The sequence below is a fragment of the Parasteatoda tepidariorum genome, chromosome 9 (assembly GCF_982258835.1).
Source record: "Parasteatoda tepidariorum strain Cologne lab strain chromosome 9, Ptep-v5.0, whole genome shotgun sequence".
Taxonomy (NCBI): Eukaryota; Metazoa; Arthropoda; class Arachnida; order Araneae; family Theridiidae; genus Parasteatoda; species Parasteatoda tepidariorum.
In genome coordinates this window covers 52,549,922-52,564,746 of record NC_141763.1, presented here as the reverse complement: position 1 = coordinate 52,564,746, position 14,825 = coordinate 52,549,922, and the positions used below count along the sequence as shown (strand labels likewise).

Here is a 14,825-nt window from a genome sequence, read left to right as displayed (position 1 = left end):
ATAAATTAAATTTTAAAAATATTATAAATTGTTATTGTTAATGTTAAAAATCGTTATTGTTAAAAATATTATAATTGTGAAGGGGCTCAAGAAGAGAAAAAAAGTAAACATGACAATGCAAATTAAAATGCAAACCAAAAAATAAATTAAAAAACTAACATTGGAATTGTCATACAAATCAGTTTATTGTTACAAACTATCAATTAACAATTCAAATACTTAACTATACTTCATAAACGATTTCAGTTCGGATTTGTTTCTGTTCGTTTTACTGTATAAAGTACCGGCTGTACTGGGAGTCTGTAATTATATTGCAATTCGGCAAATTACTACAAAAAATACGGGCACTTAGGGTATCATTGCTTTTTACCGTTAAATCCATTTTTACCGTTTAATCCTCTTTTACCGTAAAATTTTATTCTGTAATTTTTTGCAGAAATATTTACTTAATTACAGTGATTCTGTGAGTACTACTGTAAAAATTTCGGAATAAAATTTTACTTTAAAAATTGATTCTACTGGCATCCTGAGTGCCGGTAACTGTTCAGGTATTTTTTTTTATAGTGTAAATTTTTAATTATTGATTTATGAGTTATATAAACCTTTTTAATTGTTGTTATTTCTTTTATAGTGGAGACAAATCACTCTCATTTAGCGAATGTGCATCTTTGAAAAATAATTTTTGTTCAACGTAGTCTATAATTTAGGTAAAAAATAATAATGCAAATATATAACAAATATTATAATCTATGGAATACTTTCACCGAAAATGTTTCAATTTTGACAGTAAATAAATTAAATAATTATTCTTGTAAAAAATGGGTCAACCCACCCATTTTTCCACTGTCTGTGGGTAAAGATTTACTTCCGAAGCAGGAAAAAAATCGTCTTTTCCAGGATTTTGCTTTTATTTATTTATTTCAAAACTTAACTAGGCCTTCTTTTTCAGTTCCTTCAATTGAAAATTGTTTTCTATGACAAAAATTTAAAGTTTTTAGTTGGCGTTTTTATTGTGATTTTGTTGATGCTCTTTGTCTACCATTAACGTTAAAGAATGTATTCTGTTTAAACACGTTTTTGCCCTGATTAATTTTTTTTTAACGTTTTAACGTTTTACAATCTTATATAGCATCGTTCAGTTCGTTTAAAACTTGAACAGAATGAAGAAGAAAAAAACATTTTCGAATTAGAAAAAATAAGTTTTTGGCTGCAATTAAAAACTTTTACATTACTACTTAACTTTATATTACTGCATACAACTTAAAACAACTGCTTATGAACGTTCCTGTATGCTATATTTTAAAATACAATGCTATTTTTGCTGACACCACTCTATAAAAAGCATGCTCTAAAAACGTTTTAAATTATGAATCATGTATGAATCGTGATAAATTTAATCTAAAAGATTACAAATATGTTCAAAAGGGCTTCGCCATTATTTTTGACATATTCCATCCAATTTATCCAATTAACCGAATTTATTTTTCTGTTAACATAGTTAAGTTATTAATCTAAAATAAGTTATCACTTTAAAAACATTTATTGCCATTTTAGATTTTCAGCGTGATAGGTGCCTGAAAGTAATTTATCATTCAAAGATCTTTTCTACTTTCTATTTTTGATGTTTTTAAACATATTTAAACAGCAATTCTTTCGATTTTAAAAACAGTTGCTCAGCTAAAAAATCTAACAAAGCAATGTATTTTTTGACGAGTTTATACTATTAATATCAATGAAGCTGCAATTTCAACAGCCATTAACCACCATTTAAATTTAAGTTTTATTTTAAATTCTGAGATTCAAAGTTCTGGAAACAACACAATATTCAAACTTCTCTTTTTAACTTTCCATGCTTACAGGCAAGTTTAAAAAGCAATTTAATATTTTCAATACAGTAATCTTACCAAGTAATCAAAAGAAAGCTAATATACTTTTGGATCCGTTTGTTTATGCAATTGAACAACAATCTAAGGACCAACATTTACGATTTAATATTAAGTTCTATTTCAAATCTACCATAAAAACCGTCTAGAAGCAATATAATGCTTAACTTTAATGTTTATATCACCCTGAGAAAAAAGTATGGTCAAAACTACCAGAATACGGTAATATTTACTGTGTTTCTGGCTCTATAAGAACACCAAAAAGCTCGGTAATTTGTATCGAAGCGCTTTGGTAACGATTTTGGTAAAATTAGCAAGCAAATATTGCTTTATAATATGCAGTAAAATTTGGTAAATGTGGTAAAATTTCGTAATTTTATTATAATACCTTAGAGCAGTGTTTTCCAAAGTGTGGTACGCGTACCCCCAGGGGTACGGGAACAGTTTAGCGGGGGTACGCGTTCTAATGCGAAATATTTTGCAACAAACGAAAATTTCAAAAAAATTTATTTAAAAACATGAAAATTTACGATTACATATTTTTCTATTAGCTATTTTTGCAGAGATAACAGTTAATAATTAGTGGTGTCAACAGCCAATAGTGATTTTCAATTTTTGAGCAATTTTTTATAGCAAAAAATGCATTCCATTTTTTATTAGGGGTACAGAGCGTTACGAAAAATTTAGAAAGGATACACAAAAGTCATAAGTTTGGGAAACACTGCCTTAGAGCATAGCATAAAAACCATTTATTTGCTTCAATATACTTTTTAGTTTTCTATTTTTACTAAATGTTAACACAAGAACTATAATTTTGAAAACCATAATTTCCGGTGAAGAGTTACCGTATAAACGGAAGCCGCTATCATATATGAATCGTTTAACTATCGTATAATTTAGTTTCATTAACCGGAATATGCTCTTTTTTCAATGTTTTTACGATAATGTAATGTAGTTTTACCAGAACTTTTTTCTTCGTGATGATCTCAGCAAAATTCGACATTAACGTAAAAAAAAAAAAAAAAAAAAAAAAAAAAAAAGTTTTTGGATGTTTAAAGAACAAATTTAGCATTAATAAAGTACGTTTGTATTTTATTTTCTCTCTTATAGACACTGTACAAAACGTACAATACCGTCCGTATATCTAGACGCAAGACGTCTAATCTCTTTTATCATCATAATCTATTCAAATTAGACTGCATTGTTAGGCATTGTTTCTTGAATAGTAGGGTGACCCGGGGTAATTCACGATCACTCTGTTTGTGGGGTAAATAATGATCACCTAAGTTTTATTTTAAAAAAAAAAAAAATAATATTAATTTTTTTTTAAATTTGAGACATGGACAAGAATGCTTGTACACTTTACTAAAGTATAACTACATTTACTTAATAATAGTTTTTTGTTTAATCTAACAAAATAAGTATCTTTTAAACTGCTTTCTGTATTTTCCATTTCAAAGATGGGCTCCAAAATGTGCACATTTCTGCAAAGACCCCCCCCCCTCCTTCTCTTAATAATAAATATTTTGAGTTACTTTCCTTTTCTTAGACATAAAAGTAGTGTAAGCTTTTGCTTAATTGTTTCACATCTACTGTAAACATTATAATTGATTATAGGAAACTATATCAAATATTGCCCCCTGCAGATGGGGTAATTATTGATCACTGGGGTAATTCTTGATCATTGTCATTTCTTCTTATAAATAGCATATAAAATAGCTAATAAATAGCTAATTGTCTTTTCTTAAATAACAGTTCATATTTATTAAGAGGAACAACAATAAAATATATTTTAACTGACATCACAAAATTTGTTTTTAACTGTATACAAGACTGTATTCTGATTTGCACCATTTCTGGTTTGTTTTACCTTGCTTCTATCTTAATTTTATGTGTGTACATTGTTAGAATAATTTTTAAGTTTATAAATTAGCCTAGTATAAATATGGTGAGAAATTATAAGCCTAAAAAGGATACTAAGCTTCTAGAAAGCAAAATTAGTGAATTTCTTTTAATGATTGAAAATGAAAATTTCAGTGTGAGAGCTGCTGCCAGTGCTGTTGACATACCTTACTTAACTTTACACTTTCCCTTCATGAAGTTAAAAAATCCAGCAAAAGTAACTCATGTGGGAACTCTCTTATATTTCAGCCGAACATGAGAATGAGTTATCTGATTTCCTAAAATGTATGGCACGATGCAAAGATTTTTGAAAATTTAAAGTGTTAATTTTTCTTCGTGCTTTTAAATAAATCGTTTTATTAGCTGCTTAAATATACCCTTTTGGTTTATTTGTTTGATCTTGATGTCTTATTTGTTAATTACCATTATATAATTATTTTTAAACAGCCCTTTTACAATAAAAACAGGTGATCAGTAATTACCCCAGAAGTGATCAGGAATTACCCCAGAAATGATCAAGACCAGGGGTAATTCCTGATCACTAAAAATTTTTAAATCTTTTAAATTCTAATTAGATTTTCAAACAAAAGAAGGTGGCATAGGACGCATCTCATATAGTGTCAAACTTCCAGTAAATATTAAAACTCTATTTTGAATAGTTTTTTCACAAAATAGATGTTTGCATTTTTTGAGCAGGAATTACCCCAGGTCACCCTACATAAAAAAAAAAGTTTTTACAATGATAACGCAAACAATCAATAACGTAAAGTAAATATCAGGTTTCAAAGCATACAAAACATGCATATAATAATAATAATAAAATTAAAAATAATAATTTTCGCTCCGAAGAGCAAAAAGTTTATATATATATATATATATATATATATATATATATATATATATATATATATATATATATATATATATATATATATATATATATATATATATATATATATATATATATATATATATATATATATATATATATATATATATATATATATATATATATATATATATATATATATATATATATATATATATATATATATATATATATATATATATATATATATATATATATATATATATATATATATATATATATATATATATATATATATTACACAGGAGAAATGAACTTTTTCAAATTCTGGGATTAAAAAATTCCAAATCAAAATATGCGATTATTATTTTTCTTTTTAAAGGAGTTACAATTAATGAAAGATCAATAATTAAATAATAATTATAAAAATAATTTTATCCTCTACGAGGAAAAAGCTATTTCCTTTTTTAACAGATTAAGAAAACTCGTAGGGAGAAAAATATAACAAATGTAATACAGAGTTACTTTTTCTACTATGTAGGGGCAATAGAGATGGCGCTGCCTTCCGCTCACTAGGAATGGCATTTGCTCTACCTTTTCTACCCGTCATATTCTCACAGACAGCAGTCAATATCATAGCTCCCGACGCTCACAGCTATTTCATCGACAGCAATGTGGAAGGCTATAAGATTTACCGGCGGGCGCGCTGCGAGGATCACGTGTGTATTTCATTCAATTTCTCGTTAACTTTTAAGACATGAAAAAAGACATATTTCTCGGACGGCGCTTCCACGAGGAACCCAGGGATTTCCAAAACATTTACAATAACCCGGTGGGAAAAAATCCGAACGATGATTTTCTGAACGGTCACCCAAAACCAAACAGTGAAATCGCTGATGTACACTCACATCAGAATGGTTATGCTCAGGAATTTAGGAATGGTTACGTCAAAAATTCCGAAAAAAATCGGGAAATGAGCTCTAACTCTAGTCTGAAGGAAATTCGGGGAGTGAAAAGGAAAATCACCGAGGACAATAACAGGGTGAATAAAATTCCGAAAAAAGAAAGGAAACGATGCAACTCCCCTGAAGTTCCTGCTGGAAGCGTTATCAAGGAGGATCAAGGCAGTTTTTTGTCGGATGATCCCGATCCTGATCCTGTTTCGGGAGAAAGCGTCGGAGACGTTAAGGAGAAAAAACGTCACCCAACTTGTGCAAGATGTAGGAATCACGGTTTTATAACTGCTTTAAAGGACCATAAGCGTTTCTGCGACTGGGCGAATTGTGGGTGTCCTAAATGCTTGCTTGTTAAAGAGCGCCAAGATATAATGGCGAAACAGGTAGCTCTGAGGCGGCAGCAGGCTCAAGATGCGGCGCGGAAAGAACTGGAGAGAAAACAGCGATTATTGAATCATCAGACTGATTCAAATATGATAAGTGAACCAATTCAGAAACCGCCAACCCCTGTCATGACAGAAGCTCAACAAACTGCATCGTCTGCATTCACAATGACGCAAAGTGAGTCAATTTAGTATTTTAGTACTTGAAATATTATTATTTAATAGAAATTTCATAACTATCAAAGCATTAGTTAAAAAATGCTCCCCCTCCCCGCCTCATTATTTGAATCTGCATGAGTTTAAAAAAAAATGAATACCATAAAATCAGTTCTACGATTATTAGCTAAAAAAAAGTTTCAAAAAGGAAAAAAAACAATAAATTAACGGTGAATTTTTTCAACTTTAACAGTATTATTTAGCATAAATCAGAACAGTAAAATTGTTTGAAAAAAATAATAGTGGAGACAATTTTCTTAAAAACGTATATTATTCCATACACATTATATTTAATTTTCCATTATGCTTTTAACTTAAAATTTTAAATAAGTTAATCCTAAATAAATTTTCTAATGAGTTAATCATTTTATGAGTTAATCTTCTAATTTAATGAGTTACCCCTCTAATATAATGAGTTAATCCTTTCAGATTATTTAAAAACCAAATATTTCTATGCAGTAAACCACAAGATATATTTTACTTACATTCGCTTTGCAGCTTCCTTTTTTTTTTATCAAACTAAAAATTTTTTTTAATTCAAAAAGTTACTTGAATATTTTAATATTTATTTATTTCATTTCATTCATTAATATTCACCATTTCCATTTTTTTAAAACGAAACAAACGAACAAAAAAATGCTTAGTTTACAAGCTTAACAAAAAAAAAAAAGAATTTTAAATTTTTTTTTCCACCATGAACTTCTACACCAGTATCCTCAACATCAATTTGATATATATTCTTTATATTGTCGACGTCAATAATATTGCTGTGTAAAAATGAATTACGCTAGCTTTTTACTTAAAGTAAATAAATAGTTACAGCTTTGTAGGGAAGGATTCCTTTAAAAACGAAGAAATTAATGTTTCTCGTTAAACCAAATTAATATTAGTTGATCAAATGTATTTTTCAAAGTCTATTCCTATATAATGATAATTCAGTTTTAATCAATTAACTTTCGTTTCTTCTCATTTACGACTGACATATCTTGAAAATGTGCCCTTTTGAATGAAGTTTTTAATCAGGTATAAAATCTTACAGCTCCAGTTTCTTGGCATTATTTATTAAATTAACTAACACTTGTTTGAAAGACTAATTTGTACTTTATCGCTGAAATACCATTTGTCAAGTACAAAATTACATCAATTGATGATATAATTCAAATATTTATTGTTAATGCAGATCTATATCGTGATACTTTTTTCCGTCAAACATGTATTTACATTAATTTATACAAATGTTTATAAATTAAAATTAATATTTGAAAAAACAATCGCTTAAATCAGTCGATTATATTACAAATCATAATGCCACTTGAGCAGTAAGTATTTTAAAATAACATTGTAAATGTTTAAAAATAAATAAATGCGCAAAAGTAATTCCAAAAAAAAAAAAAAAATGAAAATAAATGCACAAATATTCTCTTATTTTTATTCAACAATATCTTGTTATATTTAAAAAAAATTATGTGTGATCTCTTTCTTTAAAAACAATTAAATTAAAAGATGTGCCCGTTTAAATCCAGTTTGTTTAAATCAGTCGATTCTATCATAATGCCGCTCGTGCAGTAGATAAGTATTTAAAAATAAAATTTTAATTGTTTAAGAGTTAATAAGTATGCACAGGTAATTACAAAAAAAAGAAATGCACAAATATTCTATTATTTTTATTCAACGGTATCTTGTTTTAGTTTTATATTTAAAAAAAAAAAATGATGTGTGATATTTTTCTTTAGAACACTTAATTAAAATGATTGATTATCTTTTAACAAACTGCGTGAATTCCGTCCCCGCACACAATTAAGGTGTAAAATACTGACTTCGAAAACTTGGTTTCGTTTTGCTGTTCAACTATACTTAGGAGAGGGCGCTGGAATAGGTTGAAGCCCTCCTAAGCCTGCAAACTCTCATCAAACCATTCGCATCTTCGCTATCGGAGTGTTATGACTTCGCCAGGTAGTCCGCGACGGTGCGCGCCGGTCGCCAAGTAAACAAAACGGAGCAGCTGATTGTGACGCTCGCATAGGATGAGGAAGAAAACAAAATAAAAAATTAGTTTAAGGAAGGAGAGAGACTAAGTAATAATGAGGAGGCGTGCCTCAGCCAAAAATGACAACTGAAAGCACGTGTTGACAAGGTATACTTGACATGAAGAAAGAAGTGTTGAAAAGATTCCGAGAAACGCCTAAATACAAAAAGAGCAAAAAACATACAGTTAGCGTTATTAAAACAAATATCTGTGATATAACTGAAGGACATATGGATCCTTCATATTCAAATAATACTCCAGAATTAAGTTATAACGTCCACTCTAGAACTAAATTTCATTCTCCTAATTCCAATACCAGCATGCCACCGTCTGGTACTTATTATCCGAATTCCAATTCGAGTGAAGTCAAATTTAAAAGCAGTCCCGCTGCTGTTGGAAGCAGTTCGGCTGAAGTCAGACTTAGGAACGATTCAGGCGAAGTCGGCAGCAGGAATTGCCAAAAAATTCCTGACCCAAGAGAGGGTGGTTCAAGTGATAAGAAAAATTCTAAGAAGCGAACTCCAACTTGTGCAAAATGTAAGAATCACGGTTGTTGTTATACACTTCAGTATCATAAAAAGTACTGTCCGTTCAAAAAATGTCCTTGTCAGAAATGCAGGCTTGTAGATGAAAGACGAAGGATTATGGCACAACAAGTAGCTTTGAGACGACAGCAAGAGCAGGACCAAAAGCTCGGTAGAACAGATTCTTTTTCCCAAGAAGTTATGACGAATCCTGGATTATCGCCGTCGTCGGGGATAATAACACCCAAATCGTCTGCTTTTACACCTACTCAAGGTAAATACATTTTAATAAAAATCACCTAAGGCCAATTTTCTTCTCTTTTAAAAAAAAATCGAATTTCAGTACGTAAATTGTTGAAATATTAATAGTGAACCAACAATGATATTCATATTTTTTATTTCATACCGTAACAAAAAGTTAGAAAAGTTGGTTAAAAAAAATTACATAAAATGCGATCACTATTTAAAATGCATATACAGATAAGAAAATGGGTTAAGTAAAAATGATTGATCAATTACTGTATAAAATATATAACTGTTATATCGTGATCAGAAATTTAAAAAAAATAAAAATAGATTACAATTATTGTTTAAAATACATTTCTATGCGGAGAAAAAAAAAAATTTTTCCATGTTAAGAAAAGCGAAATTTATTTTATTTTATTTATTTATTTACACTTACATTTCATTCTATTTATTTATTTATTATTTAATTAATTAATTTATTTATTTATTTATTTATTTTTATGTTACGATTAAAACTTATTTTTACTTGAAGTATTAACTAGAAAAAGTAAAAACTAAATTTATGTTCAAATTACTCAAACTAACATTAAAGTGAATTTAAATAAATTAAAAAAATTACTTATGATAAATGAGTAAGATATTTTTAAAAAATTGTTTTTGCTCAAAAATAAAACTTTAGTATTGAAATTCTTAACGGGACTGTTTAAACGAAGAAAGTGTATTGTTAAGTGATTTGTTATTAAAGTCTATTGTTATTAGATTAATTTAAGGACAAAATTGAAAGGTAAAGAAACTGCCTTTCATTTTTATTTTAATAATCAAGTTTATTTGAATTTTATTTTAATAGCTGAAAGAGAAAAATTAAGTTTTTATTAATAAACAGAATACATAATAATTTGCATTAATAAAAAAGATTACATAACTTAAATATGTTATAATAAATAATTAAATATAATTATAACATTGTAATTAAATTTTATACTTAATTATGTCTTATAATGTTAATAATAACTTTCTTTTCAAATTTATAATTATAAATGTATGATAAGAATATTTAAAACTATTAAAATATCTTTAAAAAAAAAAAAAAACTAAAATTATTGATCTTCGTTATTCAAATTTTTAAAAGTTAAATGAGCGTACAAGAAAATTAAATGAAGAAAAATCAAATAAATAAATCATTTAAATAAATTTAAAGAAATATAAAGTAAAAAGAGCACTAATAACTAACATTTTAAATCGTATAAATACGCATTAATAAACACTTCGCAATAGGTTAATAAATATATATCAATTAAGTAAAAGATAAATAAACACATTTATTTAAATTAATTTTTAAAATAATGCACAATAGAATTATAAATATAAAATAATAAATATAAATTAATAAATATAAATTACTTAATAACTGTGGATTAATAACTATATAATAAAAAAAGAAAAAAAATGAACAATTGAAAGCTATATCATGCCATTTAAATACATTATTTGAAGTACATGCATATAAATTATATGAATTTAAAAACATATCATTTATTTGTTTATTCTAGAAACATATTATTTATTTGTTTATTCTAAAAACATATTATTTATTTATTCTTACATAATAGCTTTTCAATGTTCTTTGATAATGGATTTAAACTCTTTTTGATAATAGATTTGAAATCTACTGTAATGCAATAATTCTCATTATTCTCATTATCTCTTGCTAAAAATAGCTGTAATATAATGCAAACGAAATAACTCTTTTATGCGCTGCTACTTTAAATCTTAAAACATCCATTATAAAATACAAATAAATGTTTAAAAAATAGTAATTGTAAATTTATGAAGAGTTAAAATATTTTTGCAGTTTTTTAACATCAGATTTTTTTAAAACTAACCTCATTTGATGTACCGTCTTATTTGATATTTAGCAGCAAATTAAAATTCTTTAATTCGAGTTTCACAATTTTAACTCTATTTTTTTGTAAAGTTTTTTTAGGTATTAAGTACCGTTTTATTTTTTATTAAAGTTCATAGTTCGAATGAAAGAAAAAATAAAATTATCACATTTAAAATAAAAATGCTCAGATGTTGCAAAAATAATTCAATAAAAACGTAATACTAGTGCTTAAAATTATACTCGAAGTGGAATAAAAAACGAGAAAATGTTTCTTAAATCAATGAAAATTTTTGCAAACTATGAAATTCTTGATTTAATTAAATTTAAACTCTTAATTAGATATTTTCATTAATATTACTCAAATTTTCCAATAATTAAAAATTTTAGTAGAACTCTTTATGTACAATAAATTACATAATTAGTGCTAAAAGATAATAATTAAAACAGAAAAATCGTTGCTTTTCAAATTGCTAAATTAATTAATTAATTGCTTTTTTAGTAAGGAAATAAATTTCAAATCCTTGTACCATTGAATTAAAAAATTTAAAAAAATCGATAAATTTAAATCCGTAAAGGTACAAAAAAAAAATTCATTATAAAATTTTTACTACCCATCTCAAATGCATGCGTCAAAAACGATAAAATCGCGAAAATTTTAATATGTGATTATTAATAATTTTCGTAGATTAATTATTAATAATCTCATATGTAATTATTAAAATTTTTAATATTAATTATTATATGTGTGTATTACTAATATGAAAAAATGTGTAAATGTACTGCAAGCGTAATTTAACGATTCTCACTTTAAAACTCTGTTTTTGGACGTAAAATTAGTTTTAGACTTAACTAGTGCCTACTAACAAAATCTTCTATTCACAAATATTAATAACGGATCATGAAAAAGAAATTAAACCCATTGCTCGATCGTTAAAAATGTACCTGTGTTCCGATATTTAAATTCGAAAAGAACTGCCCCTTTTTTGTGGTGTTACGTGAGAAATAAATAAAAAGCTCGAGTATAAGCATTTATAACGATATAAAAATTTCATAGTCATAAATAATTACTTATACATATATTTTGTCTGAGAAATGCATGCAAAGTTTAATTTTTAATATGATTTATTACAAACGATATCCCAAGCACAATTTCTGTGAACTGTTTAGATTTCATTCAGGGGTAGAATAAAGTTAAAAAAGAAAAAAAAAAACGTCTTCATAATCTGTGAGTTGGTTTATCAATCAATATTTAGCTGTTTTGAAAAATTTGCTTTTCATTGAAAATGAATAAGCTTATCTTGAAAATGAAATCTTATAATCATTTATAACGATATGAAAATTTCATAGTTATAAATAATTACTTATATTTATATTTTGTCTGAGAAATGTATACTAAGTTTAATTCTTAATATGATTTATTACAAACTAAATTCCAAACACAATTTCTGTGAACTGTTTAGATATCATTCAGGGGTAGAATAATGTTAAAAAAGAAAGAAAAAAACGTCTTCATGATCTGTAGGTTGGTTATCAATCAATATTTAGCTGCTTTGAAAAATTTACTTTTTATTGAAAATAAATGTTTACAGCATTGAAAAAAAAAACGCATCTCCTTTAATATAATTCCTAAAGCGTAAGCGAGCGCTTGTTATATCATCGTTATTAATGTAAATTATTGTTCCGACTTAGAAATAGAAGTTTCAAAATTTGATACAGTGAACACAGTGTAGCAAACTATGTAGAACCAATGCTTATTTGGTTTCAAGGGGGTAACGGAGAGACGTAAAGAGAAATAGTTTTATCCGCGGCGGCGCACAAATAACTGCGCATCTCCGAAGATCCTCAACAAATACGCGGCCGTTATGAACCTTCATTTCTCCTCTCGGCTTCTAACACCGCGTGCGACCGTTTCTCAAATCTCGTGTCTCCTCTTCTATCTAACTCTCCTTCCATCTCCTCCACTCCCCACTGCCATTCAACCCGATCGTTTGGCAGCTTGTCATTTCATCTTATCAACAAATGAAACTGAGTATCATAGGAATCATTTTATTCATGACTGCTATCTGGATAAACTCTGCAGGGATCTGTGGTTTAACTCACTGCACTGCCATCTATCGGTAGTGGATAGCATGAAATCAACCGGAACCGGCTTTACATAACAATCTCGCGTGCCAGCACGTGCCTGGAAGCAGGAAATACAAAATCATGAAGCTGCACATAGCAAGACGATATTTGCAGAAGCGTCAAGAAAACGAAGAAAATCCCGATGATCCTGTTCAAATAAATGAAAACATAGCTCCCCGCGTCGCCCCCCCTCAAACTGACCAACATGAATCACGGCAACCTCCAAGTTGTGCAAGATGTAGGAACCACGGTATTACAATTGCAGTAAAGGGACATAAGAAAAAATGCGCACGCAAGGATTGTAAGTGTAGTAAATGTGATTTAATAACTGCTAGACAAAATATTATGGCTTGTCAAAATAAATTGAATAAAAGTCATCCACCATTTAGCCAGATGGACATGGCTAATAGTTCGGAGGTTATATTGACAGCTAATGTATCGCCTTTAACAGGTGCTCCGACAGTGATTTCACGGCCCTCATCTAATCAGCCTAATTCCGCTTTCAAGCCCATTTATCCCTCTCCGAATGGTGAGTAAAATTTGTCTTAAATTTTATTGTATTTAGCAGGAAATAAAGAAGCGCAAATTATGTACAAACTACTGCTGTTATTTTTGTTGAAAAAGTAGCACTTGTTTTTTTTGTTTTTGTTTTTTTCCAATTAAAAAAGAAATAATAATTCTGATTAGATTAATATTTTCTTACTACTGTTTTTTTTTTTTTTTTTTTTTTTTTTTTTTTTGGAAAAAGAATGACAGTTTGCTATTTTGTTTTCGATTCCAATTAAAAAATAAATAATAATTCTGATTAGATTAATAATTCTGACACAGATTAAGTAATTATATATCTTATTGTGTACTAGAATGTTATTATATTTTCTTACTACTGTTATTTTATTTATTTATTTGGAAGAAGAATGACAGTTTACTATTTGTTTTCGATTTATTTTTGTTGAAAAAGTAGCACTTGTTATTTTTTTTCCAATTAAAAAATAAATAATAATTCTGATTAGATTAATAATTCTGACACAGATTAAGTAATTATGCATTTTATTGTGTACTGGAATGTTATTATATTTTTTTACTACTGATATAAATTATTATTTTTTTTTGGAAAAAGAATGATAGTTTACTATTTGTTTTCGATTAATTATATATTTAATAAATTTCGATAATAATTCTAATTAATTAATAATATAAATAGAGAAGCGCAGATCCATGTTATCTTATTGAGTATCAGAATGTTACTGTTTCTTACTACTGTTATTTTTTGTCGGAAAACAGAATGATTGTTTTATTTTGTTTCCCATTTTATTATGTTTTGTTGTAACAAACAAAAATATTTTACAATTGATTCGTATTAAACAAGACATAAATATTCATGATATTTAGTATAAATATAAATTTATACTGAAAAAGAATTATGTTTTTATAATGTATCGCTAAATTACAATAGTCTCTTACAATTATTTTTGTTGAAAAAATAGTAATTTATTTTTCTTTTCGATTTTAATAAATTAGCTGCAATAAACAAAATATATTTGATAAAATTATTTTATTTATCGTAAAATTAATATGTTTCAGCTGTGGCTGTATTTGCTTATCATGCATATATAAAAATATTACTATTGCGATTTTAACTTTATAATTTTTTGTTTAATTCATGTCTTGGTGTTGCTTTATTCTTATATTTTCAGTTTAGGAATTTTAAAAAGTTCAAGTTTTCATTTCAGCTAGATTTTTAGCAAGCATGTGAAAATGTCGAATAATGTTATTGGGATATTGTTTGCTTTCATATTTTTAAAATAACGTCTCATATTGGATACAATTTAAATGTAAATAATCACATTTTAA

At 27.3% G+C, this 14,825-nt stretch overlaps 1 protein-coding gene and 1 long non-coding RNA gene across 6 annotated transcripts in view; one reads left to right on the top strand and one right to left on the bottom strand.

Moving 5' to 3' along the window:
• The window catches only part of LOC107443843 (uncharacterized), a 167,907-nt gene that overhangs the window by 17,084 nt on the left and 135,998 nt on the right, over positions 1-14,825 (top strand). Inside the window, exons 1-2 of one of the 4 annotated variants that reach the window (XM_087151816.1) lie at positions 4,904-6,131; positions 13,426-13,503. The exons of 1 other annotated variant lie outside the window; for it this stretch is intronic. In XM_087151816.1, the coding sequence (XP_087007942.1) occupies positions 5,372-6,131; positions 13,426-13,503 (838 nt within the window). In that variant the 5' untranslated portion in view covers positions 4,904-5,371. Of the gene's footprint in view, positions 1-4,903; positions 6,132-8,114; positions 8,994-13,425; positions 13,504-14,825 lie in introns of those variants that run through there. 2 more of the 4 variants (XM_087151817.1, XM_087151818.1) reach the window with 2 other exon arrangements.
• LOC139426938 (uncharacterized) overlaps positions 1-14,825 on the bottom strand; it is a 63,101-nt gene that overhangs the window by 31,218 nt on the left and 17,058 nt on the right. Inside the window, exon 1 of one of the 2 annotated variants that reach the window (XR_011638062.2) lies at positions 7,987-8,096. The exons of the other annotated variant lie outside the window; for it this stretch is intronic. This is a non-coding gene — a long non-coding RNA (uncharacterized LOC139426938). Of the gene's footprint in view, positions 1-7,986; positions 8,097-14,825 lie in introns of those variants that run through there. 2 annotated transcript variants of the gene reach the window in all.